The sequence below is a fragment of the Gigantopelta aegis genome, chromosome 2 (assembly GCF_016097555.1).
Source record: "Gigantopelta aegis isolate Gae_Host chromosome 2, Gae_host_genome, whole genome shotgun sequence".
Classification (NCBI taxonomy): Eukaryota; Metazoa; Mollusca; class Gastropoda; order Neomphalida; family Peltospiridae; genus Gigantopelta; species Gigantopelta aegis.
This window is the reverse complement of record NC_054700.1, coordinates 15,942,068-15,966,599: the sequence shown is the minus strand read 5'-3', so window position 1 is coordinate 15,966,599 and position 24,532 is coordinate 15,942,068. Positions and strand designations below refer to the sequence as shown.

The window sequence follows — 24,532 nt, the reverse complement described above, 5'->3', positions numbered from 1 at the left end:
CGTCCGTGCTGTGTGCGTGCGTGATTATGTTTAAAACTGTTGGGTCGCACGGGTTTTTTTAATCTAGGGAGTGTCGGGTAATCGGAACCGCAATCATTACTTTGCTGGGCCTTATCCATAGCTAGATGTAGTGGCGACAGTGCCAGTATAGCTTTTATTAACTTTTTTTCTTTACTTTTAGGAAAAAGTCTGCAGCAGAGATGTGGACAATTATCACTTCAATTATCAGTGTTGGTTTGGCAAGGTTTGTGTTGCGTGTATTTCTTTATCATTTTGGTAACTAGCTTAGTAGGTCAAACACCGACAGAAATCTTTAAAGGGTTGGTAGACAACTGGTATGTAATACTATATAGACACCGACAGAAATCTCTAAAGGGTTGGTAGTCAACTGGTATGTAATATTATATAGACACTCACAGAAATCTTTATTGGTAGTCAACTGGTATGTAATATTATATAGACACCCACAGAAATCTTTAAAGGGTTGGTAGTCAACTGGTATGTAATATTATATAGACACCCACAGAAATCTTTAAAGGGTTGGTAGTCAACTGGTATGTAATATTATATAGACACCCACAGAAATCTTTAAAGGGTTGGTAGTCAACTGGTATGTAATATTATATAGACACCCACAGAAATCTTTAAAGGGTTGGTAGTCAACTGGTATGTAATATTATATAGACACCCACAGAAATCTTTAAAGGGTTGGTAGTCAACTGGTATGTAATATTATATAGACACCCACAGAAATCTTTAAAGGGTTGGTAGTCAACTGGTATGTAATATAATATTATATAGACACACCCACAGAAATCTTTAAAGGGTTGGTAGTCAACTGGTATGTAATATTATATAGACACCCACAGAAACCTTTAAAGGGTTGGTAGTCAACTGGTATGTAATAGTATATAGACGCCCACAGAAATCTTTAAAGGGTTGCATGTACATGTCATTTATATAGACACCCTTGTCAATCCTCAAAGGGTTGGTAGTCATGAATATATTCTTTAAAGGATTGTTAAACTGGTATGTAATTATATGACACCCACAGATTTAAGGGTTTAGTTTGGTATGTTTATATGACACTATCAGGGTTGCAGCTGTCATTATGACATCCTTGTCAATCCTAAACCATGAATCGGGATGTTAAATTTATGCATATTAAAGTTTGTTTTGTTTAATGACACCAGACAGGGAAATTTTGAACATAGAGAGGAACCCGATACATTTTGTCTGTTAGTAGCAAGGGATATTTTATATGCACCATTCCACAGACAGGATATCACATACCACGACATTTGATATACCAGTCGTGGTGCACTGGCTGGAACGAGAAATAGCCCAGTGGGCCTACCGACGGGGATTGATCCCAGACTGACTGCGCATCAGACGCATGTAAGACCACTACAGCAACTTCTCTCCCACTAACCACTGACCCACTGTCCTGGACAATCCTGGACAAACAGTCCAGATAGCTGAGTCAGTGCTTGAGGTGTGCCCATGGACAGCGTGACTGAACCATAAGTGGATATAAGCATGCAAATAATTATAAACAAACAAAATAATCTGTTCATGTTGAGTCTCTGTCAACACTATGTAGCAAATTAAACAAAGAGAATCGCTTCAGGTAGTACTAAACCAAATAACTTCAAGGTCAAAGTTCGAGGTGCACGGAACTCTTGATAGAGAAGTTAACACCACAAGTTCTGTGATTGGTGGTAAATGTGAGTGTGTTGGTTGTAAAAAAAAAAAATAAAAGTTTCATCTGGGCTAGAAATTTATGCAATTTTATTTCATCTAGTATCACCGTGTCAAGTAGCCTTGTGCTTGAAATATGTATGGTGTACCAGTAAAAAAAAGTACTAACATTTTGTGCGAAACTAGGGGTGTTGTATAAACATCTGGTTATACCGACAATTTCGAATGTACGGAAATTGATAATCTAAACAATAAAATCTAAGTAAAGTATGATTTAAGTTATGAAAAACGGTTATAATAGTAAAAATCTGCGTTAGTGTTTAAAACCTAGTGTATGTCCCTTTAAGGGTCATGGTTTGGTTGATATATTGCTTATAGTTGACGCGAGGGTCAAAATCGTCGCGCGCGCTGACCAGAGACTAGAAATTCATTTTGTTTGGGATTATTATTATTATTATTATTATTATTATTTTACTAGTTTTGTAGTTTTTCAACTGTATGTAATATATAGACACCCACAAAAAGCTGTCCAGGATGGCATATGCGTAATCAAAGCATGTATGCATTTTTGGTCATATTCAGGCTATGTAATTAATATGTAATTATGACATCAGCGTGGGGATTTTTTTGTTAATCCCCAAAACATTGTTCCTTTCAAGTAAATATGACCATGAACATTTATGGCATCATATAATTGCCGCGCATGTGCATACATGTGTGCGTAAGGGAGAGAAAGAGAAGATAGGTGACATACAGACACACACATGGAAAGATATCAGATAGAGAGAGGGGGGGGGAGAGGAGAGAGACAGAGACACGTACAGAGAGAGAGAGAGAGAGAGAGAGAGAGAGAGAGAGAGAGAGAGAGAGAGAGAGAGAGAGAGAGAGAGAGACACATGTACAGAGAGAGAGACAGACAGACAGACAGAGACAAAGAGAGACATTTTAAAACAGAGTAACATTGCAGTTGACTTATAAAACGTTCAGTAAAACTGTTTACATTTAATTTGTCCCGAAAGGTACTTTATATTATTCAACCAGCTACACAGTCGCAGTGTCTAAAATATTATCAATATTTTGATATATAACGGTAACTGAATTATGGCTATGTAAATAAAACAAGTGTTTGTTTTTTAATAGTGGTTTTTCCTCTTTTTCAGTATTAATCTTTTTGTGGATTGGAAAGATGTGTGGAAAATGGACATTCATGGGTATCAAATATATAAAGTTGTTGGTGATTGTATTCCATTGGTCATCTCAATTGTGGTGATCCCAGCTTTATGCATGTGTAAGAAGAAAAGTCTTGAAGATGGTAAATATATCTCTCACACGGCAATTATACGCACAGACGCTGTGATTGTATTCTTTTTATGTTTATTTTATAACTGTTAAAGGTACATGGTTCGGTGGGCTACTCTTATAACAGGGTGTGCTATTTCTAATCTAATCGTGTGAAATGTTTTTCTGATTATATAATTACCTATAAATTCGTCTGGCACTCCACAATCAAACACCAGCCTCGGTGCTAAAGTGGTTAAGCTATGGCACTTAAGACTGGTAGGCTTTGGATACGCACTACGGTACCGGTATAATAGCCCACAATATATCCCTGCCTGGCAAACTAGCCTGTTTTATACCCCGGGGTATAAATTGGACTGGCCCAGAATATACCCCGGGGGGAGGGGGGGGGTATAAAACAGGCTAGCCCAGAACATGCCTCTCTAGTCCAGATTATTTATTTATTTATTTTGTATACAGGTTAGTAATTAAAACAAATGAGGGTTAGGGTTAGGGTTTGGGTTAGGGTTAGGGGTATAAAACAGGCCAGCCCATTTTAACCCCGTGTATAGTTTGGCGGAGGGGTATATTTTAGGCTGTTACACCGGCTCCCACCCACCGATAACAACTAACCTCTAACCCACTGTCCTGGACATTTTATTTCATTTCAACTTATTTTCGTGCTTATATCCAATTAAGGTTTAGGCACGCTGCCCTGGGTTAACACCTCAGCTCTCTTGGCTGTCTGTCCAGAACAGTGGGTTAGTTGTTAGTTGGTTAGTGGTTAGTGAGAGAGAAGTGTGCGTAGTGGCTTTACACCTACCCATTGAGCCCTTAAGAACTCGCTCTGTGTTGGACCCGGTACCGGGCTGCGAACCCTGTGCCTACCAGCCTGTAGTCCGATGGCTTAACCACTGCGCCACCGAGGCCGGTGTCCTGGACAGACAGAGCTCAGATAGCTGAGGTGTGTGTCCAGATAGCTGACATGTGTGCCCAGGACAGCGAGCTTAAACATTAATTGGATATAAATTGAAATGAAAGGAATGTAATGAAATAAAACAATAAAACATTTTGAAATCTCATCTGGTTATGCTCGTGATGAGTTTACAGTCTTCTGAATTGTCTCACACACTGACAATTCAGCAGAATGTATTTCAAAAGCTGTGGAATGTGCTATCATGTCTGCGGGATGATGGCTATAAAATATCTCTTGCTACTAATGGAGAAATGTAGTGGGTTTCTACTCTTTGACCATATGTCAAAATTGCCAAATGCTTGACATCCAATAACAAATCAATGTGCTCTAGCTGTGTCGTTAAACAAAACAAATTTTAACTTTAAAAATGCATGATATTAAAGGCGGTACAGATATGTGCGTTCAATCACTTTGTTTGAAAACCAATTCCTTGGAATATTCGACCTAAATAAAATTGAAAAGAAATCATAAAGTAGTAAAGTAATAAATCAGTGTAAAATATGTTGTACAGAGAGAAATATTCAGTATTGCAATAGAAGTAGATGAACTTTTCTATAGCAAGATGGCATATTTGTTCGTATATATCAAAATATTAACAAACTTTCTTCTTTAACTTTATGTTGTTGGGTTGTTTTGTGTTATTAGAAGAAACACGTTTGTTCCGTCTTGTGTTGCCACCTTTAATCTGTTTGGGGTAAGTGTTGCTTGTAGTGTTAGTAAGTTAGTAACCAGTAAGTAATTATTAAATATGTAGAAGTTATCATAGATCGGTAAAAGATATAGTGCCATATGTTTTTGTTTTTTTTTAGAAAAAACACGTTTGTTCCGTCTTGTGTTGCCACCTTTAATCTGTTTGGGGTAAGTGTTGCTTGTAGTGTTAGTAAGTTAGTAACCAGTAAGTAATTATTAAATATGTAGAAGTTATCATAGATCGGTAAAAGGTGTAGTACCATATGTTTTGTTTTTATAAGTTTATTATATGCAGGGTCGGATCCAGGGTTTTGTAAAAGGGGGTCACAAAATTATAAAAAGGGCAATTTGAATTTTTCGAAAGCGAGATCTGTACGGCAGTTCGGTGACATACACCTCGGAAAATAAAGATGCCGAGAGATGCGTTTTCAGAGAAATGTTTGTGTTGTAAAACAAACAAAAAATTCATTAAAACGTTACCCCCTCTCCCCCCCCCCCCCCTGTATTTTGGCAGTATGCTGTCAGATTAGGAAACTCAAACATACTCTGTCTCTCTGCCTCTCGCTCGTCGCTCTCTCTCTCTCTCTCTCTCTCTCTCTCTCTCTCTCTCTCTCTCTCTCTCTCTCTCTCTCTCTCTCTCCCCCCTAGCCAGTGTACCACGACTGGTATATCAAAGGCCGTGGTATGTGCTATCCTGTCTGTGGGATGGTGAATATAAAAGATCCCTTGCTACGAATGAAAACATTTTGCGGGTTTCCTCTCTAAGATGTCAAGATTTAGAAAACAAGAGAGAGAGAGAGAGAGGGAGAGAGGGAGGGAGAGAGATTTTAATTCTCGGTGCATGTCAGGGCATAGGGTTTTACGTACATAATCATAATTATGGGAGTTGGACACTGCATAGCGTAACAGTGAAATTAGTTCTGATTCTAACGAAATAAAATAAAGAAACGACACTCTTTTTCAATAATAACCGGCCTCGGTGGCGTCGTGGCAGGCCATCGGTCTACAGGCTGGTAGGTACTGGGTTCGGATCCCAGTCGAGGCATGGGATTTTTAATCCAGATACCGACTCCAAACCCTGAGTGAGTGCTCCGCAAGGCTCAATGGGTAGGTGTAAACCACTTGCACCGACCAGTGATCCATAACTGGTTCAACAAAGGCCATGGTTTGTGCTATCCTGCCTGTGGGGAGCGCAAATAAAAGATCCCTTGCTGCCTGTCGTAAAAAAGAGTAGCCTATGTGGCGACAGCGGGTTTCCTCTAAAAAAAATGTGTGTGGTCCTTAACCATATGTCTGACGCCATATAACCGTAAATAAAATGTGTTGAGTGCGTCGTTAAATAAAACACTTCTTTCTTTCTTTCTTTTTTCTCTTTTTCAATAAATACGGTAAATGTTTTGTATCTCAAGTGGGGGCACGGCAATAAAGAGTTTGAAGTTGGGGTGGGGGGTGGGGGGTGGGTGGGGGGGGGGGGGTCTGGTGTCATGACATCCCTCCGCTTCCCCACTTTCGTGGTAAAATGTTATGAATTACCATTTACTGTAATTTACGAATAAGCAAAAGTCAGCTCGTGTATTCGATGTTGGTTTTAATTTTTCATACCCTTTCTTGACGTTTTATTACTAGTAGTGCATGTTAATTAAGATGTTGAGTGAGAGAGGAGAAGAGGGACAGATAGGAAGGAAGGAAATGTTTTATTTAACGACGCACTCAACACATTTTATTTCCGGTTATATTGTGTCGAATAGATAGAGACACACACCACCAGAGATAAACGGTTTAAATAAAATAAATGCTTTCTTTTTCTTCTCTTTTTCAGTTTCAATTTCCTTGCCGATTTGATCATCGTCACTTCGTCGACCAGTCAGGAGTGTTATTGGAAATCTAAACTTGGTTTTGATTTTGTTCCGATTATAATATCTATAGTGATGTTTATAATTCGTTATAAGAAGTCCAAGAAGCAAGATCCTGTGCGTTACAAACGGCTAAAAACCCGAAGTGTAAGGCGATTACCAACACAACTAACATGTGATGTAGATAGAGAGTAATACATGAGTAGCCGTCAGATACCATTTATCTCACGAGTTGTTTTAAAATGTATCTAACGAGCGAAATCGAGTTTGATACGCTTTTAAACAACGATTTGTGAGATAAATGGTATCTAACGGACACGAATTTTAGAGTAAAAAATTCCCAATAACATTTTGTAATGCACAATAGATATATAAAGCATTACTTGTTTAATTCTAACTTGGCTTAATAAGATGTCTTTATATTACAACTTTAGTCATATAAAGGCGTTATTTCTCTATTCCTCTTGTTATTGTTTTCAAACCCATTGTACTTACAAATAACACAAGTTCTAGTATACGTATCTTACACCTTTGAAACACCCATCATTTTCGGTAACTTTATCCTTCCTCTCCATTTTTCTGTCCACCTATCATGTCTTAATTTATTTATTTTATTTTTATTTTATGCTCTTCCTCTGCTTCGTTAAAAAACGTGTTGTCCTTACTACATTAGACACCCACTTAAAACAGTTAAAAACAACTTCAACAACAAAACCTTTTGGGTGTCAATAAACCTTTCTTTATGTTCTTTTTTCCCCGTCCTCTCTGTCCCTTCCCCCCCCCCCTCCATCCCCCTCCAATGCAAGCTCGTTTCACCAATCATTTTTGACCCTCCGATCATTTTAAAATACGTATGTGTGTGTGTATTAATGTATATATGTATGTATGTATGTATATGTATGTATGTATATGAATACGGTTGTGCAGTATATGACAAGAAATGTAATGAATATAACTCCCATACATATCACATATTGTTTATATACATAACATGAAATATAAAACCTTTACCGTACCTTAATGCAGGTACACATAATCATGTTATAATTTTTTTATTGTTGTATATTGTAAGACGATGATTCAAGGCACCCCAACCTTGACATTGCCAGTGATCTGGGGTAATAAAGTTTTAGAAAAAAAAGACAAAAAGAAAGTTTTTGAAATAAAACTGAAAGTTCCCAATTTTTAGTAAAACGACGCTAAAATGTTCAATTTCAAAGCCATGGGTGTCAAGTCATATTTTACAAAATAAAACCTTGTATCCTCAAAAACCAGGTTTTAAGCAAATTTTAATACATTTTTCAACTAAAATATATTTACAAGCCTTTGCTAGTAGGCACACTGAATGCAGTCAGCAGTTTAATTATCTTACAGAAGAGCCAGGAGCTGAAGGCTAGACAAATCCCTTCCTCCAGACGTTTCAGAGCACCAGCCCAAGCTAAACGGGATGTCGAACTCAACTGGAGTAAACACACAAAGGAGAAGTTTAAGAAGGGGGCAGAGCAGAAGCAGGAGATGGTTTAGAGAAATGAGAGGGAGAGACTGGACATGCTGGACAAATTGAAGTCCAGATGTGGCCCCATCACAGACAGTGGGGAAGTCGAGAAGTTGCTCGCGGATCCAACCCGGGACGACAACGCAAAGCAGCTGGATGATGCTGGATGTTCAGTTTGCCAGATCCTGTTTTCCGAATCCAGATAACACTGCCCAGTGGGAAGAGGAGGAGGAAAACTGAGCAGGAGTTTGGAGATGCCCTCATGTCCTACCTGGGGAGGAGGAGCGATTGAACTACACTGGCATATGAGAAATTCCAGCAAAGCCTTGACAAGCTGGCATCTTCATAAGTCCTTTCCATGCAACTGTAACTGAATATTTCCAATTTTAAATAAAAATGTTAATAAAGTATTCCAAATGAAATTATTTATTCATTATTAATCAGGGAATACAAACGTCGATATAGCCAGAAAACGCATTTTTGGTGTTAACTTTGTATTTCAAGAGGTGGTGGTGGTGGTGGGGGGGGGGGGGGTATTTAAGAGATACATCATTAGGTTTGGTGTCAAAATGCTTGTATTGATAGTGTTAATCATTTCCCAAATGGACGTCTTCAAATTTTGATTTTGGAATTTACTATCCCATACTACTTTGCACTTGTAGCTGACTTATGCGTCACAGACACATGAATGTCAGGTTAACTATACGTCACTGTCTAATCGGTTTGCATCGTGTGGTTTTTCATTTGATATATGCCACTGGTGACCTGGGCATCACCTAGGAGCAGCCTGTCGTGTGTATTGGAATTGTTAACACATGTACGTGTGTAAACATGGTATGTGTTATTATTAATAACGCATGGTGTTCTCACCAACGGGTGTGTAAGGAAAAAAATTGTGTGGTGTTTTGTAACTGTTTTGGTTTTTTTTTTTTTTTATTTTTGGGGGGCAAAGAGGTTGGGGTTATTATTATTATTATCATTTATTTATTTTATTTATTAAATTTTTTAATTATTATTATTATTTTTATTTTTATTTTTGTTTTTTCGGTAGGGCATCAGTGTTTTTCTTCTTTTTTCTTTCTTTTTTAACTGTAACTAACATTAAAAACTCTGACACTAGTTATTCAGCAGTGTAACAGATGTGTGGCTTATACATAAGGTTGACGCATTCCCATATTGTCTGATCGATCGATGGATTGATTGATTGATTGATTGACGTCATAATTCCTCGTAGCTCGTTGGTTATTCTCTATAGTCCTATAGAGAATGCCTTTTTTATACTATAGAATTTACTACAAGATATATATTGCTGAGCCGAATGTTTTCTAAATTTCACACACAAATAGGGGTTTCTTTTGTTATTTCCAAAACACTTACTTTTCTTCTTATGTCAAACTGAAATTATTTACAAAAATAAATATATAAATAAATTAAAAAAACATTGTAGGAAGATTGGACGGACTATAAGTACTTCAAATTTTTCGATATTGATTCTAAAGGAAACCACTGTTTGTACCGAATGGCAACACGTGAAAATATTAATATTCCTGAGTTAATTGAGCACAGCCTTTACACAGCTTTATTAATTTGTAGTTACGTATCACAAATAAACGAAAAAAAAGAAGCAAAACATGATACTTACAACTTTGAGAAATTTTTTTAAATCATCAGAAACTGCTATCTAGTGCCTTTTTGATGTAAACATGTCCATTTTGGCTTGTTTGATGCGACTATTATTGTGTCCCTATTCCTTGCTGACACCCCCCCCCCCCCCCCCACACACACCTAGTTATTGTAGGCTAGGTATATACACAGGGATGGACACCCCTCCCTCTCTAACTCTATCCCTCCCTCCTCTCCCTCCCTCCCTCTCTCTCTCTCTCTCTCTCTCTCTCTCTCTCTCTCTCTCTCTCTCTCTCTCTGTCTCTCTCTCTCTCTCTCTCTCTGTCTGTCTCTCTCTCTCTCTCTCTCTCTCTCTCTCTCTCTCTCTCTCTCTCTCTCTCTCTCTCTCTCTCTCTCTCTCTCTCTCTCTCTCTCTCTCTCTCTCTCTCTCTCTCTCTCTCTCTCTCTCTCTCTCTCACACACGATGAACATTTGGTTTTAAGCACCCAGATATGTTTTAATTACTAATAAACATATTTTATTATGTCGCAAAATATTTTAGTATATATGAATACAGTATTTATACAAACAAACAAAAACTGAACAAAGAAAAAAAAAGAAAAAAAGGAATAGTTTGTGCACTTTTATGGTTGTTTTATTTTGTAAATGTGTGATTTACGTAAGGTGAGATGTTAATAACTTATCTGTTTGTCTGTCTGTTTACATAATTAAGGCCTAAGAAAATATTATGTTTCCGGGAACCCGAGTAGCATATTTTATACGTAGCGGGGACAACAATGGGAATACAATGGAAACGCCTCCAGTACAATGGATATGCACCTCCGGAACAATGGCCTCCGCCTCCGGAACAATGGGTGTGCACCTATTGTCTTTCCGGTTTAGTGAAGCGCATAATTTGATTTTCCGGTTCAGTGAAGCGGTTAATGGGGTTTTCCAGTTCAGTGGAGCGTACAATGGATTTTTTAACAAACGAAGTGCACCTATTGTGTTAGTTGGCATTTATTTCAAATTTTTTGGCGGGAACGTCCGCCTTTTTTGTCGGGTGCGATGGGGTCACTGGAAAAGTGCGTTTTTTAAAAATAAAGTGGCTTTGAAAGGTTGTATTTATAAATGTGTTATTGGTTTTAAAAGGGTTTATTTATAGGTGTTATGAAATATTCTTTTGCATAGGAAATCAACGTTATTCAAGACATGTATGCGATAGACCTAACAATTATGTATGGTATATAGATTAATTATCATAAACATTATGTTTAATTGACGTCACTAGTAGATATAACGTCTCATTCAAAACCATGGCCGAACAAGAATGTTTGATAAAGATAACGACCCCTACAACAATTACGATAGTAGGTGGAAGTGGCAGCGGGAAAACGTTTTTTACAAAGCGTCTTTTGGAGAATGTCAAGTTTCTGTTTGATGTAACACCTAAATGCATTGTGTATTGTTACGTGGTATGGCAGGATGTGTACACAGACATGCAACACTCCGTTCCTAACATACTGTTTTACGAGGGACTACCAACACAGGAAGAGCTGTACACGTGGGCAGACGAGGCTCAGAACCATATGGTGTTGGTCTTGGACGATCTGATGATGAAAGTGTGTAACAGTGAGCTCGTGTTGAAAGTTTATTCTACTCTTTCAAATCATTTGGGTATTACATGCATTAGTTTACAACAAAGTCTTTACCCTAAAGGAAAGTGTTCTCGAACCATGAGTTTAAATACCCATTTGTTTGTGTTAATGGCTAATGCGCGATCAGCGCATGAATATAAGATTTTTGCTTCACAGCTATTTACCGGTCAGTCTAAGTACTTTGCCGAGTCATATCAAGATGTCATGTAATCAAGAAAATATGGATATATGTTAGTAGATGTGGCACCATACAGTGATCCCGAATATGGACGACTACGTACGGGTATTTTACCTGGAGAACTCTGTACTGTTTATCTCCCTCAAGGCTAATATAAATCAGTGCTGTGTACGACAATGCTCATTTGTGCGATTGCATACGACATGAGCAAGCAGTATTCTTGGATTATTGTGGAGTACCCACGTGGTAAACCAGAGAGAGTATTATCGGAGGGTTCGCAGTGGTATAAAAGCAACTCTGAAGCTATTGACTCGCTTAAACGTTTTGTTGCAAGTGGTGTTGACATTCCAGATTGTTGGGGTGGTCCGTACTATTTTATAGTAAGGAGATCTGCTTACGTTGTAAATTATGACAGACTTAATTAACGACAATTTGAGCTATCTGACACTTCTCAAGGATGCATGTATCACGCATCACCCGAACAGTTCAAGGCGTTAATTGAAGTGATCTACAACATTCTACAGTGTACAAAAACGTTTGTATCGCTACAGAGTGATCATTCGTTAACTGGTCGATAGATCAGTTAACAAAAAGGAGAAACACAGACTGTTACGATCTAACCATTTCATAATACCTAGTTGCATTGAAGCGCTCTTAAACTACTTGAAAGGGAACGACACTACCGAATTACAGGTGAACAATGGCAAAAGCACGTTCTACTGAGCCGGGAGACATACAACAATCTATTGAAGAGGAGAAACACACCGACTCGGATGAGTGATTCTACATCTATTAAGAGTGAATGTGAAGACCGTACTATTGAAACTGCTTCGTCGTCAGAAAAACAGACCATGTCAAATGATGGTGATACATCTAATAAACATTATACGAGCTTATCAAAACAGTCAAACAGCAATTCACTGCTATGTTTACAAACTGCTATACTACAAGGTGTTCCCAGTGCAAGACTAATCGGGAAATTAATGGCTTTGTGGATTTTTGTTAAGGATCAGTTTGAAAAGGGCACATTACACTGGAATGATAATGGTGAATTACTTGATAAAGATGGATACGCTCATGTGGGATCTAATATACCAATGGTGATACGCTATGCTGTGTTGGGCACTGATTCTACAAAGCAACCCGTGGGTTATGAACATTTCATTAATAAATTGAAAGAGTTAAATGTACCCCAGAAACTCTTGGTATTGACACAGAAAGGTAGTGGTAAACAAAGAAAACAAACACAGACAGCTGTAAACAAGAATAAACAGTTTTATTTAAAAAGAAAAGCTAATGCGGGTATTCCCGGCGTGAAGAAATTAAAGGTGTTAGAGAAGTATTAAATGAAATAAAGTGTTCTTTATTCTCTAGTATCGTTTCTTGATTATGTGTAGTAGTATAGTTTGTTTATTTTGTAGCATAGTTTCTTGATTTACAGTTAACAACACTGAAATATCATTGAACTAACATCACTCGTAACATCATCTCTAACAGGCTTCGGCGTTCTTCGTTGAAGAAATGAGCCATTAGCCATTCAACACTGGTGTAACGAATGATGTGTACTGCGTGGTAAACACTGCTGGCGTGTTGTTCAACAAAGCATTGAGCGTCCCTCACAATGCGCTCGTGTGGAATCTAGTCAAAGGCTGCATCGAAGTAATTATCAATGGCATCGTTCACTGAGTACATCAAACAGGAGTGCCTTCTCTGTGAGGGGTGGTCGATAGCACAGCCTTCACACCTATCCTTCCACATTTTAGTTATTTCCGCCGGTATAATCCGCAGATAATATGCCAGCAGTAGAGTCTCAAACAACAATCGCTCTGGACTGATATTTGTCATGTTGGTGTTGGGTTTGGTAACATCGTTCACAGTACACATAATGACCTTTATGCGCACTGCTGTATGTCTGAGGGTGTATTGTGCTAAGTTGTGATGAATTGCGCGTCGCATGCAATGTCTACGTCTTTTGAATAGGGTGTGGTCCCTGTAAACAACTGTTCCCGTCCCTCGCTCTTGTACTTGGAAATACTAAAACAGGAGGCCATTCTGTAATAACAGAGAAAATAGTGGTTTAATATTAAAACATACTACACATACATCATCATACGTACACGCACACACACACTTTAACACAAACGCATACTTAAGTGCGCCCTCGCACACACACACATACACACGCACACACACTTTACAACACACACCATACATACTTTAACATATGTTAATAGTAGGTCTCCTACTTAATCAAATATACATTTTATTCGTTTACAAGAAAGTATTACCTTGTATGCTGCTTGTCTTCTTTTGTTCAATGTGTACAATGTTAACAATAAGTGTGATCTTTGTTTTATTTTAAAATGCTTGATAACCATATGGTACTGAGGTCATGCCATCTTCTAAAATGTATCGTTTATTATCTAAAGTATTAAAGCTACTTTAGTGTTTTTGATCGTGTACAGGGTATTGTTAAATGAACGTATTAAATGTGGCAGAGAACGGGTTTTTTCTGAAACAGACATTGCTTAAACAGTTCGTGACGCAGTGACTTTTTAACAAAACTCTGTTTGATACCCTTTGCTTTTTTGTGTTCGATTTTAGAATTTGTATTTTTATCGATGATGGTAAAACTAATTTTTAGCCCTAAGTCCCACGAACTCGTCAATGACTGCACCGCCAGCTTCGTCTTTCATCAGTCCTGTCACCTTGTGCCTTACCATAGAAAATAATGGATGGTCTGGGGAAAAGTTGGACGTGTCAAACAAGTGACTGTTTCGTTGCATGAACTCGTATGGGTCTAACAAATGTTTACCCGGAGCTTCCCTGATTTCCATGAACAAACTGTCAGTGCCAGTCATGATTAGTCGCACGCGGTCGTTGTACTGTTTCACCATGGTTTTATAATAAAAAGACAGAATGTGACGGTTAGCGTGTTCTAAAATACAAAATCCTACTGCAATGGGTTTGTTTAAGGTAACCATAGTTCTTTGCATTTCAACTGCCACTAAGTCTTCCGAAAAAATATTTACGTGTTTGAAATTTGTTTTTGCAGAGTATCGTCTTAGTCGTTCTCGTTGTGCAACCAATTCGACTTGTTTGTATTTTTTGACCGACTCTATGAATTTTCCATAACGCACATTTGACATTGCTTTGTACAAATCTTGTGAACATTTGTCTCTAGCATGCTTGCGTTTTTCTATGTTCCGAGTTAAAAAAGGTTTCATCCACTTTGATTGCTTGAATTTTAAAACTTTGTGAATGCATTTCAACTCCAAACCGAGTTTTAAATATAACTTTAGAGTTGCAAAATGAATGACGTAGTTGCTTTTATTTTTTAAAGTACACATTTTTTTTTGCCTGATGGTTTATTTAAATTTAGACCGAATTGTTCAAGTAACTGTTTACAGTATGGTGAAAACTCGTCTTCGAGTATGTTATCGTGAAAAGGTGCAAGGGGAAAAGAGACGTGTTTTGCGTGAAGATCTCTTGGATATTCCAGATCGACTTCTAAAATGTACCCTAACTCACCCTCGGTGTCCAAAGTCGTCCATTCGATATCAATAAACTCGATGAGATGAACTCGTAGTCATAGAGAGCAAGTGGTTCTAACATAGTGGTTGCATACAGTGAATTAGCATCGAAGTGCATGAGGTAGCACGTATCTTTTTGTGGGTCAAAATCACTCATATATTTATTACTTGCTTTGGAATATCTGTGCGAAATCATCGACACCCCACCCCGTAAACCTTTCTCAATGAAACCGTACATGTCCGGGTCTGTGAACAGATCGAGTTCAACATCGGTCATTTTTAAAGCAGCATCTAAAGCAAAACCCGGGAGACTTTTGTAATGTAACGGATCTAGTTCGTAACTTTTAAGACACATGTCCCTAAATGATTCCATGACATCACACAATAAGAGTACATCGACAGACACATAAAGTCTCATGAATTCCTCTAGTGTTTTGATATTAAATTCCTTCCAAAGTTGTTCTGCAAAGGTGTATTCTTCGTTAGAAATGTTACTTTCCGCGAGATGTGAATAAAAGTCTTTGTGACTGGGTAACTGTATGTCATTTAATTTATCGAATGAATCCATGTATTCATAACAGAAAGGAAGTATACGGGTTAACATGTCTACGTGATCGGGAAAATGTTTACTTAAATGTACAAAACATTGCTTTCCTTTGCTCATGAGATTTTTTTGTCAGTGAATTGAGAGATGATGTTAGGAATTTAAAAGAGTCGACGAAGATTAAATCGTCAATGGAGAAAGACAAAAACTGTTCTGTATTATGCGGAATGCAGCTGAGTTTTCTGTCTGCAAATCTAGTAGATGCTTGTAGAATTAAATGCGTGTCATACCGTTCGCTGTTATGAAGCACACATATCACTTCTTTTTCCAGTTTGAAATTTAAATTACATTAACCATGACAGATCCCCCCCCCCCCCCCTCCCCCAAACTTTCCCGTGAGGTGACAGTGGTCGACGTGCCTACTGTAATCTAACTATTCACCGCACAGATAACATCATTTTGTTTTTGAAGTATGGTTCTACAAACGTCTGTTCACCTTCTGTGGTTACTTTTGACATTTTAATTTGTACACAAATACCCCATTTTATCGATAATTTTTCTCTTAGTTCTGATTGAATATCACGAATAATGTCACGACGACGTGCGACTAGAAATCTCATCAAGTCCGACCTATCTTGCTCAGTACTGACATAGTCAAATTCTCTCACGTCACCACCCAGAGCTTGTCTATTACAACCTCTGTTTGGAGAAAGTGGCTCGTCAGGAATCTGATCAGCTTCTGGTTGTGGGGAAGGGGCTTGTGCAGCTATGAGATTAATCTGGGGAAATAACAACGGGCGTTGTATCAGGGTTACGACTAATGGTGGCCGATGGTTTCCGTCGCTTGTTATGGGGTTGAACACCGACAGTCTGGGAAGCTGTAGTACTGACTGACGGAGCTGGCTTTGCTCGTTTGGTACATCACTTTCCACACACACACAACACACACACACACACACACACACACACACACACACACACACACACACACACACACACACCCGATTGTGTGCGACATACTTTAAAATGTCGTTTTAACATATGCACATTGACAAAGTCTATCAGACATAATGAACACTGAAATGTTCTTTGTGGTTTATGATTTCGAGAGTTGTGTATTGCAAGATCTCTAAATGTTGAAAAAATGCCCTGACACTGATTACACGAATACGTTTGAGGTCTACTGATGCATGCTAAAACGTGATTTTCGAGCTTGGTTCGGTTTGAACATTGATACGAACAGTTTAAACATTTTAAAGTATGTTCATGAAACTGTTTAACATGTCTGTGATAGTTATCGTTTCTGGTAAAATGTTCACCACACAGTTCACATATGAAAATGTGTGACTGATTGAAACAATTCCTTTTATGTCTAAGAAGATCAGAATGTTTGAGAAAAGCGGCTCTGACAAACATCACTGGAAAATATTCTACATGTCGTGTGAGAGGACATTTTTAAGGTCAAAAGTATTGTTTATTACTGATTACATATATAAACTATTTATTCTTGATTACATATTTAAATTATATTTTCTGGATTACATATTAAACTAACTACTCTTGATTACATTTGGTTTAAAATTTTAATCATATTTTATGTTAACATGTTGCACATGAACACTTTCAGTAACCTGCAAATAAATAATAATAATCTTTTAACTAAGCTATTTTAGAAATGTTTAGTGAATAAACCATATTTTCAAGTTATAACAACTAAACTATTTTAATAAATTTCGGTAATGTTATCACAAAATATAATTCAATTTATTTCTAAAGTTATATGTTAAACATCTAAATATTTAAAACTGATTAAATTCATGTTTATCTGTGTGGTTAGCTTTGAAATATATTAAGTTCTTCGTTGTGAAAAAAGGTTAGCTAAAACTTACCTTCTATATAATATAGATTCGGGAGTAAGGAAGATTTTGCAGCAGCGGTGTCAACCAAAAGTGTGTCTGTTACTTGTAGACGCAGTGGTATTTAAAAGAAAACATGCATTTCCCGCGATTTTCATTTCTTCACTTAGACAACCAATTGTAAACTGTTTAATTATAACAATGATGTCAGCATAACTATCAAAACCGTTTATAGAACTATTAAAACCGGTTGAGCAACTATTAAAAGCATACAATCACTAACTGTTTAATGGAGTGATGTCAGTGCATCCACCCTCATTGCTTTACAAAACTATCGACAACACCCAAATTAACTTAATAAGCATGCTTTCTCTCTCGCAACATTATTGCTAATGTAATACTGAAATTATGTGTTTTAACCTGTATATTTTTAACGAAAGTTGTACATACGCATTTATTTCTTCCAATGTACATTTTTAAAATAGTATTACAACGTAAGATAAGTAACAATAATTTTCATCCATGTTATGCTGCGCTACACTCTATGTTAAGGTTGATAAATATCCTGTTATGAGTAAGCCGTGTAGTGTCTTGTTTCTGCTCTAGAACATATTATTCTATATTTTATTAAATAGTTTAAACGTTGCACTAACAACTATTCTTCGAATTTCACTTAAAACATTAACAATGTAGATTGTTTTTATTTTCAAATAATCGTTTGCAAAACAAATATGTTAAAACTGAATACTACAAATATATTTTAAAATAAAGTTATGTAGGTAGGGTAATGTACTCTGCGTTTCTAGGTTAACACTTTCTAAAAAGTATTTCAATCCTTTAAAGTACAAACATAAATCGAACAGAAATGTAGCAAATAGTCACACTCGGTGGACTAAACTGAATACGTTTATTATTATTAAGTATTAGTTTTACCCAAGACCATCATCACAGGTGTCACCTGTTATTTCTATAGTTAAATAGAAGCTTTTCAATTAAAGTCGACTCAAAGTCTGGTGTTTCAATGGCAACGTCTTAAAATAGTCTTGGAAGGTTGAAGAACCAAAATATGTTTTTCAATTGGCAATTAAGTATTTAACCCAAAAAAGTATTTTGAAAAGAAAGTGGAATTTCTAATTTCAAAGAAACATCTCCCATCATTTGAAATTAAAGATGTAGTTGCCAGCTATGATTTTCTATAGTCAATAGAAACTTTATCATGATCCAGCACTTTTTAATGTTGGTTAATAGCTTGCTATTTCTAGTCAATAGGAGGAAAAATACCAAGTCACTAAATCGTGGTAACCGGGTTACAGATGTTCTGTTGGTTAATAGTAACCTACCAATCGTTTTAGACCTTCTACGTTATTGTTATACGGTTCCATAAAAGTGGAAACGCAACAGTTTGTATCACTCTGCGCAGAATATTCTTTTGAAAACATATAAAATTGAAGTAACATATTTAAAAAAATTAATCAGTGTAAAAAAAAAAAAAAAAAACGATTTACAAGGACTATGCGATGGTCAAAATATGGGACGTGAATAATTAAGTATATATTCACATAAACAAAATTACAAAGTCAGGCATAAAGCACCTGTCTTTTTCAGCACCTGCGTTCTGTGCTCTGATGGAACACAGAGAGGAAATTCTTGCAGCTATCAATCAGCTGTGCAGAAAAAGAGCGAGTTCCACTCCATTCCACACGGCGGTTCCAACCGTATGTTGGTGAGGTTTTTTACAGTGTAACAAGAGTTAACTCCCTTATAGCCCAGTTAGCGTATGCAAATCGTATAGAACTCTAGTAAATCAGAAGTGTTTTGGAGTTTTCTTTAACGACGTAGTCAACATATTTATTATAGTTATGTATTGTTACAAATTTACTTTGCAAATAAATGAGAAGAAACCAGTTCCCAGACGGGTTTCTCTTAATATATTATATATATGATTAATTCTGTTTAACAAATATCTTGTTTTCAGTACAAATAAGTACCAACATAACATTAAATATGTAGCAATCACCCACCATTCAGGAAATTGTGCTAATGAAGGAAGAGCAACTTTAATGATGATTATAATAATAAATTAAACTGTTTTTATTGTTTTCAAGGAACTGGGCTAGGAGTCCCACAACCACTCGAATAGGCACGTGGTGTGCACACAGTTGGAAGAGGTCGTGGAGCGAACCTGCTGGCGGCCCTACAACACCAGCAGCAGCAGCAACAGTCACAGCAACCGTCGCAGCAACATCCACAGCAACATCCAGAGCAACATCCACCGCAACAAAACATATATATAGACATTTCGCCAGCACCAAGTGTAACATTTATTGAATGACTTTTAAACAATTAGAATGTAGTAGAAGTTCTTAGTAATAAATAATTAAGTATTATTGTGTCTTATTGTTAATTTAGCTACAAATATTTAAATCTGAATATTTATTACAACTATCTTCTTAGACCGAATCAGAGAGATTAACATGAACATCTGTCCTGGACACAGGTGACGAGCTCAACCGGCTCCTCTGTCCAGGACACTATATTGCAAATTAAGAAATTGTCTCCCCTTGACCATCAAGAAAATTATTTCTTGTTTGATTATCTACTACTGTGATTTCATATTGGATTACCTATTAAGTCTTTCATGTTGGATGTACCTTCTGTGGAATAGGAAAGTTTCTTCTGTGGAATAGGAAAGTTTCTTCATTTTTGGATATAATATATTCTGTGGAAATTACCTACACTGGATTACTAAACCTACATAGTGTGCAGAATATGTACCCTGCAAACACCTCTCTCTCTCTCTCTCTCTCTCTCTCTCTCTCTCTCTCTCTCTCTCTCTCTCTCTCTCTCTCTCTCTCTCTCTCTCTCTCTCTTGTTGTATACCTACCTACTCATGCAAATAAAACAAACAAATTAAATAAGCATTACTTAGTCGTTTATTATTATTATTATTACTATTATTATTATAGTTCATTAGCTAGATATATTTACCAGACCAATATTGCTTCTATACTAGATTTATGTAACTCTGAAACATATATCTTTGTATGAACACAACTTAATGTGTGTAATTTTTAAAATGTAGTTTTTAATAAATAAATAAATTATAAACTATTTGTTACTGTAATTGTTAATTTTAAATAACTATAACATTGCAAATTATGTAATTATTTCCGCTTGGTCATCAATCAATCAATTCTTGATTGTATGCTTTGATTCGATTACCTAATGTGGGGATTTATCTACTGTGGATTTACCTACTGTGTGGATTTACCTAATGTGTGGATTTACCTACTGTGGATTTACCTACTGTGTGGATTTACCTAATGTGGGGATTTGCCTACTGTGGATTTACCTACTGTGGGGATTTACCTACTGTGCGGATTTGCCTAGTGTGTGTGGATTTACCTACTGTGTGGATTATCTACTGTGGATTTACCTACATAGTCTGGAAAGTATAGATATATATAATATTCATATTAAACTACTATCTAATAAACTAATACCAGTTAGTGTTTAAAAATATTACAAACCAGTGTTCTGTGATAAATAATTTTTATTTATTAAATAACATATGTTTGAATTACAAATACTTGTGACTACATGGAATACATGATGGACTACAATATTTAAAGTAACGACATATGAAGTTGGTTACAAATAAGTCATTGTGTAAAGTATCTTCACTAAACTGACTCATAATATCATTCATTATCAGTTCAGTTTTACATTTCTGTAACAGGAAATACAAACAATGAAAAGCACATGTCTTGGATTTGATAAATTGTATGGATTTGGCGTTGTAAACTTATGATGTACAATGTTTCCTTAAAAAATTTACAAATGTTATATTGTTATAATGTTATATTGTCAAAATAGAACGCCACCCAGTGTTTGCCTGGAAGGTGAGATGGGTCCGTGTTTACAATACACCCCCAAGGTCTCACCCGTTTCAAACGTGGTAGTGTATCACTCGAGTAAACACCGACAATACGTGAACGTATAACTGGCTCTCAGTCGATCGCACACTGAATCTGTTTGCCATTCATGATCTATTTGACAAACACGTTCCTGGTCTGATCAATTTCAATCAAGCTGGGGAATTCACCATACACTATGCAACTCACTGTCTTTGTTAATGCAGATTTAAACTGCACTTCTAACCGTAAATTACCGTTGTTTAATAAACTTAAATCATCAGAGTCCACAAAAATGGGTTCAAAGTTGAACACAAACAGACCATTTCCCAAAGAAAATTCAGTTCTTTCAATATAATTTCCACAATCCAGGTTCCAGCTATTAACACCTTCAACAAATTCACGTACGCACTGACGTCATCTGCTTCGACGGGTCGACCGGGCACACTGACCCCATCCAAATATAAACCCACCGTTTTCATGAATGAACTCTGGAAGTTAAACGGGTTCTTTGTGTATGATCCACTCACTCCGTCACCGTCGACAAACTCAACAATCAGTGTGTTTGGACACTGCGGCTGGTACACACTGCTCCACCCCTGTATTAAAAATGAGATATAATAAGTATAATTTAATGGTAATTTGTAAAGTGACATTTTTATCTATACTGGATTTCTTTTTTCAAAAAGTGTTATTTGAGTTATTATAGGTTTAAAACTTAATAACATGTTTTATATTAATTTTAACTTTATTCATTAAAGTTACATGTCAATTCATCGGTTTCCATTTGAAGGAAACAGACTACATGTATATACGATGAGCACATGATTATTATTCAACAAAGGACATTCTAGTTTTGAATTTGGCTGTGCAGTTAAATTTGAATGTGATAATTGGAGGGCTAGTTGAATTTGAGAAGGGCCAGTAAGATTTTTCTTCAACTGGCCCTGTTGGCGAACATGGTTTCCATGTTAATTTTCAACCCTGAGTACCTTATTACCAAATCGGATTCTTGCGTAGTTCTAAATAAATCTTTCACAGTGTTAAATCAGAAAGACTATTGATTTTGTACAATTTTGAAGATAACGTATATTACAAAGGTAAGGAGCAGGCACGGCGGAAGTAAGTAGACATGTGGGGGGTGGGGGGCTGACTGAGAGCGAGGTTGCAAAACAAAGTTTCTAGGGTGTTCGGGGGTATGCTCTCCTATAAAATTTTGAAAACTGAATGTCCTGAAATACAATTCCCTACATTCTACAAGTAGTAAAATTTATTTCTGCCTTACTAACAATAATATTTTTGATTCGGAATTATGTTAAAAAGCATCTTCTTGTAGTTAACGAATGTTTTGAGCTCTAGTTCGTTTGTACGGATATACAGCCTCCCTGCTCCGCCGAGCCTGAGGACTGTTTGATATTCAAGTGTTTCATTTTATTCCCTTTATGTTTTGTACATTCCCACGATATTACTTGACCTGTTATATCTTACACACCCGTTGGTGAGAGCATCATTCGTATTAATAACAAACACGCAGTAACACATATATGTACTGGACGGAGGAGCCAACGAAACAATAGCTTGTTCACGTTAAAACCTATTCCCTGTTCTGACCTGACCTGACCTGACCTGACCTGACATATGTACCGGCCTCGGTGGTGTAGTGGTTAGGACATTGGACTTAAGGCTGGCAGGTACATGGTTCGCAGCCCAGTACCGGCACCCACTCATACCGAGTTTCAATGACTCAACGGGTATGTGTAAAGCCACTACATCGGCTTCTCTCTCACTAACCATTAGAAAATAACCACTAGCCTACAGTCCTGGGCCCCGTTCAACGAAGCAATCTTAACGTTAAGATCACCTCAAGTGGATACAGTAGTTAGGCACTTAAGGTGATCTTAGGGCTATGATCGCTTTGTGGAACGGAGCCCTGGACAGACAGACAACTGAGGTGTTTGTCCAGGACAGCTTGAGCCACAATGTGGCTTTGCACCAAACTCAGGTTAAAGGCTAACAAAAAATGTATTTAAAGGTGCAGTATCATAGTTATAAGCTGCGATATTTCGCTGCCTTTACATTTGATTATTTTAAAATTAACTTCAAATCTATCGTCCCACTAATATTTATTTCCATCAATAGATCGGGATTATAAAAACTGTAAGGTGCTTACATGCAGTATAAACAGAGTACGACTAGATTCGTGTCTTATCACGTCGTAACAAATCTTATGAACTCGGCGAATCCACATAATCTGGCAAGTTGACTGCCAGCAGCTTGACATGGCCATCAGAGACAGATGAATGCACACAATTATATCCGTGTATATAATTCAATTCAATTCAATTCAATTCAATTCAATTTATTGCATAATACCAAATAATCTGGTGTCAGCAAATAAAGATAAGAACTTTGACCATTATCTTAGTGTCTTTCTTCTTTTTTTTCTCTCTTTTTTTTTGGTGTGACGGTTAGCATACACACACGCGCGCAAACGCGTGCACGCTCACATTCATACATGTATGTTTTAATTGTCTGGCAAATCTATTCCCACATCGAGTTCATGAATTACAACCAACACTGGTATAAACCTGTATCTAATGGACACCAATGTTAAATGTTAAAGTTTGTTTTGTTTAACGATACCACTAGAGCACATTGATTTATTAACCATCGGCTACTGGATGTCAAACATTTGGTAATTTTCACATATAGTCTTAGAGAGGAAACCGCTACATATTTCCATTAGTAGCAATGGATCTTTTAATATTTTACATGCGCCATCCCACAGACAGGATAGTACATACCACGGCCTTTGATATACCAGTCGTGGTGCACTGTCTGGAACGAGCAATAGCCCAATGGGCTCTCCGACGGGGATCGATCCCACACCGACCGCACATCTAGCGAACGCTGTACCACTGGGCTACGTCCCGCCCTTTCTTTTGCAACACTTTCTTGATTTCAGAAAATGTAAATGTCTTCATTTAAGATGTATTTGTACTTCCCCTATGAATACTAGAACATTTGTACATGTATACGGTGCGTTTTGCCCAATGCTACTTAATGTACGTATTCATAGGCGTACGGCTTACAGATTTTTGTGAGGAGGGAGGAACTGATTTTTGCCCGAATTAAACGAAAATTGTCGTATCTGGATAACAGCATTTGTTCATATTAGTGATACTGGCAAACATCTCTATAGGGTTGCAAACGAACCTCTACGCATTTTAAAATGGATGACAACTAATAGTGTT

The 24,532-nt window shown here is 37.0% G+C and overlaps 1 protein-coding gene and 2 long non-coding RNA genes across 3 annotated transcripts; 2 read left to right on the top strand and 1 right to left on the bottom strand.

Annotated features, from left to right (window-relative positions):
* The first annotated feature begins 202 nt into the window (after positions 1 to 202).
* Positions 203 to 8,403, top strand: LOC121382054. Its single transcript, XM_041511535.1, has 5 exons — positions 203 to 244; positions 2,862 to 3,013; positions 4,765 to 4,813; positions 6,465 to 6,645; positions 7,873 to 8,403. The coding sequence occupies exons 2-5, from the start codon at positions 2,899 to 2,901 to the stop codon at positions 8,020 to 8,022; spliced, it is 495 nt and encodes a 164-aa protein (XP_041367469.1). The 5' UTR covers positions 203 to 244; positions 2,862 to 2,898; the 3' UTR covers positions 8,023 to 8,403.
* Positions 8,404 to 9,958: 1,555 nt separating this feature from the next.
* LOC121382069 lies at positions 9,959 to 17,439 on the bottom strand. The gene is made up of 2 exons (XR_005959109.1): positions 17,398 to 17,439; positions 9,959 to 13,483 (listed from the first exon to the last, which is right to left on the bottom strand). It is a non-coding gene; the product is annotated as an uncharacterized LOC121382069 (long non-coding RNA).
* Positions 13,482 to 20,218, top strand: LOC121382062. The gene is made up of 2 exons (XR_005959106.1): positions 13,482 to 19,087; positions 19,470 to 20,218. It is a non-coding gene; the product is annotated as an uncharacterized LOC121382062 (long non-coding RNA).
* Positions 20,219 to 24,532: the final 4,314 nt, after the last annotated feature.

Coding starts and splice junctions, on each gene's coding strand:
- LOC121382054 (XM_041511535.1), top strand. CDS start 2,899: ATGGACATTCATGGGTATCAAATATATAAAGTTGTTGGTGATTGTATT. Junction 3,014..4,764: donor GAAGAAAAGTCTTGAAGATG/GTAAATATATCT, acceptor GTTTTTTTTTAG/AAAAAACACGTTTGTTCCGT. Junction 4,814..6,464: donor CCACCTTTAATCTGTTTGGG/GTAAGTGTTGCT, acceptor TCTCTTTTTCAG/TTTCAATTTCCTTGCCGATT.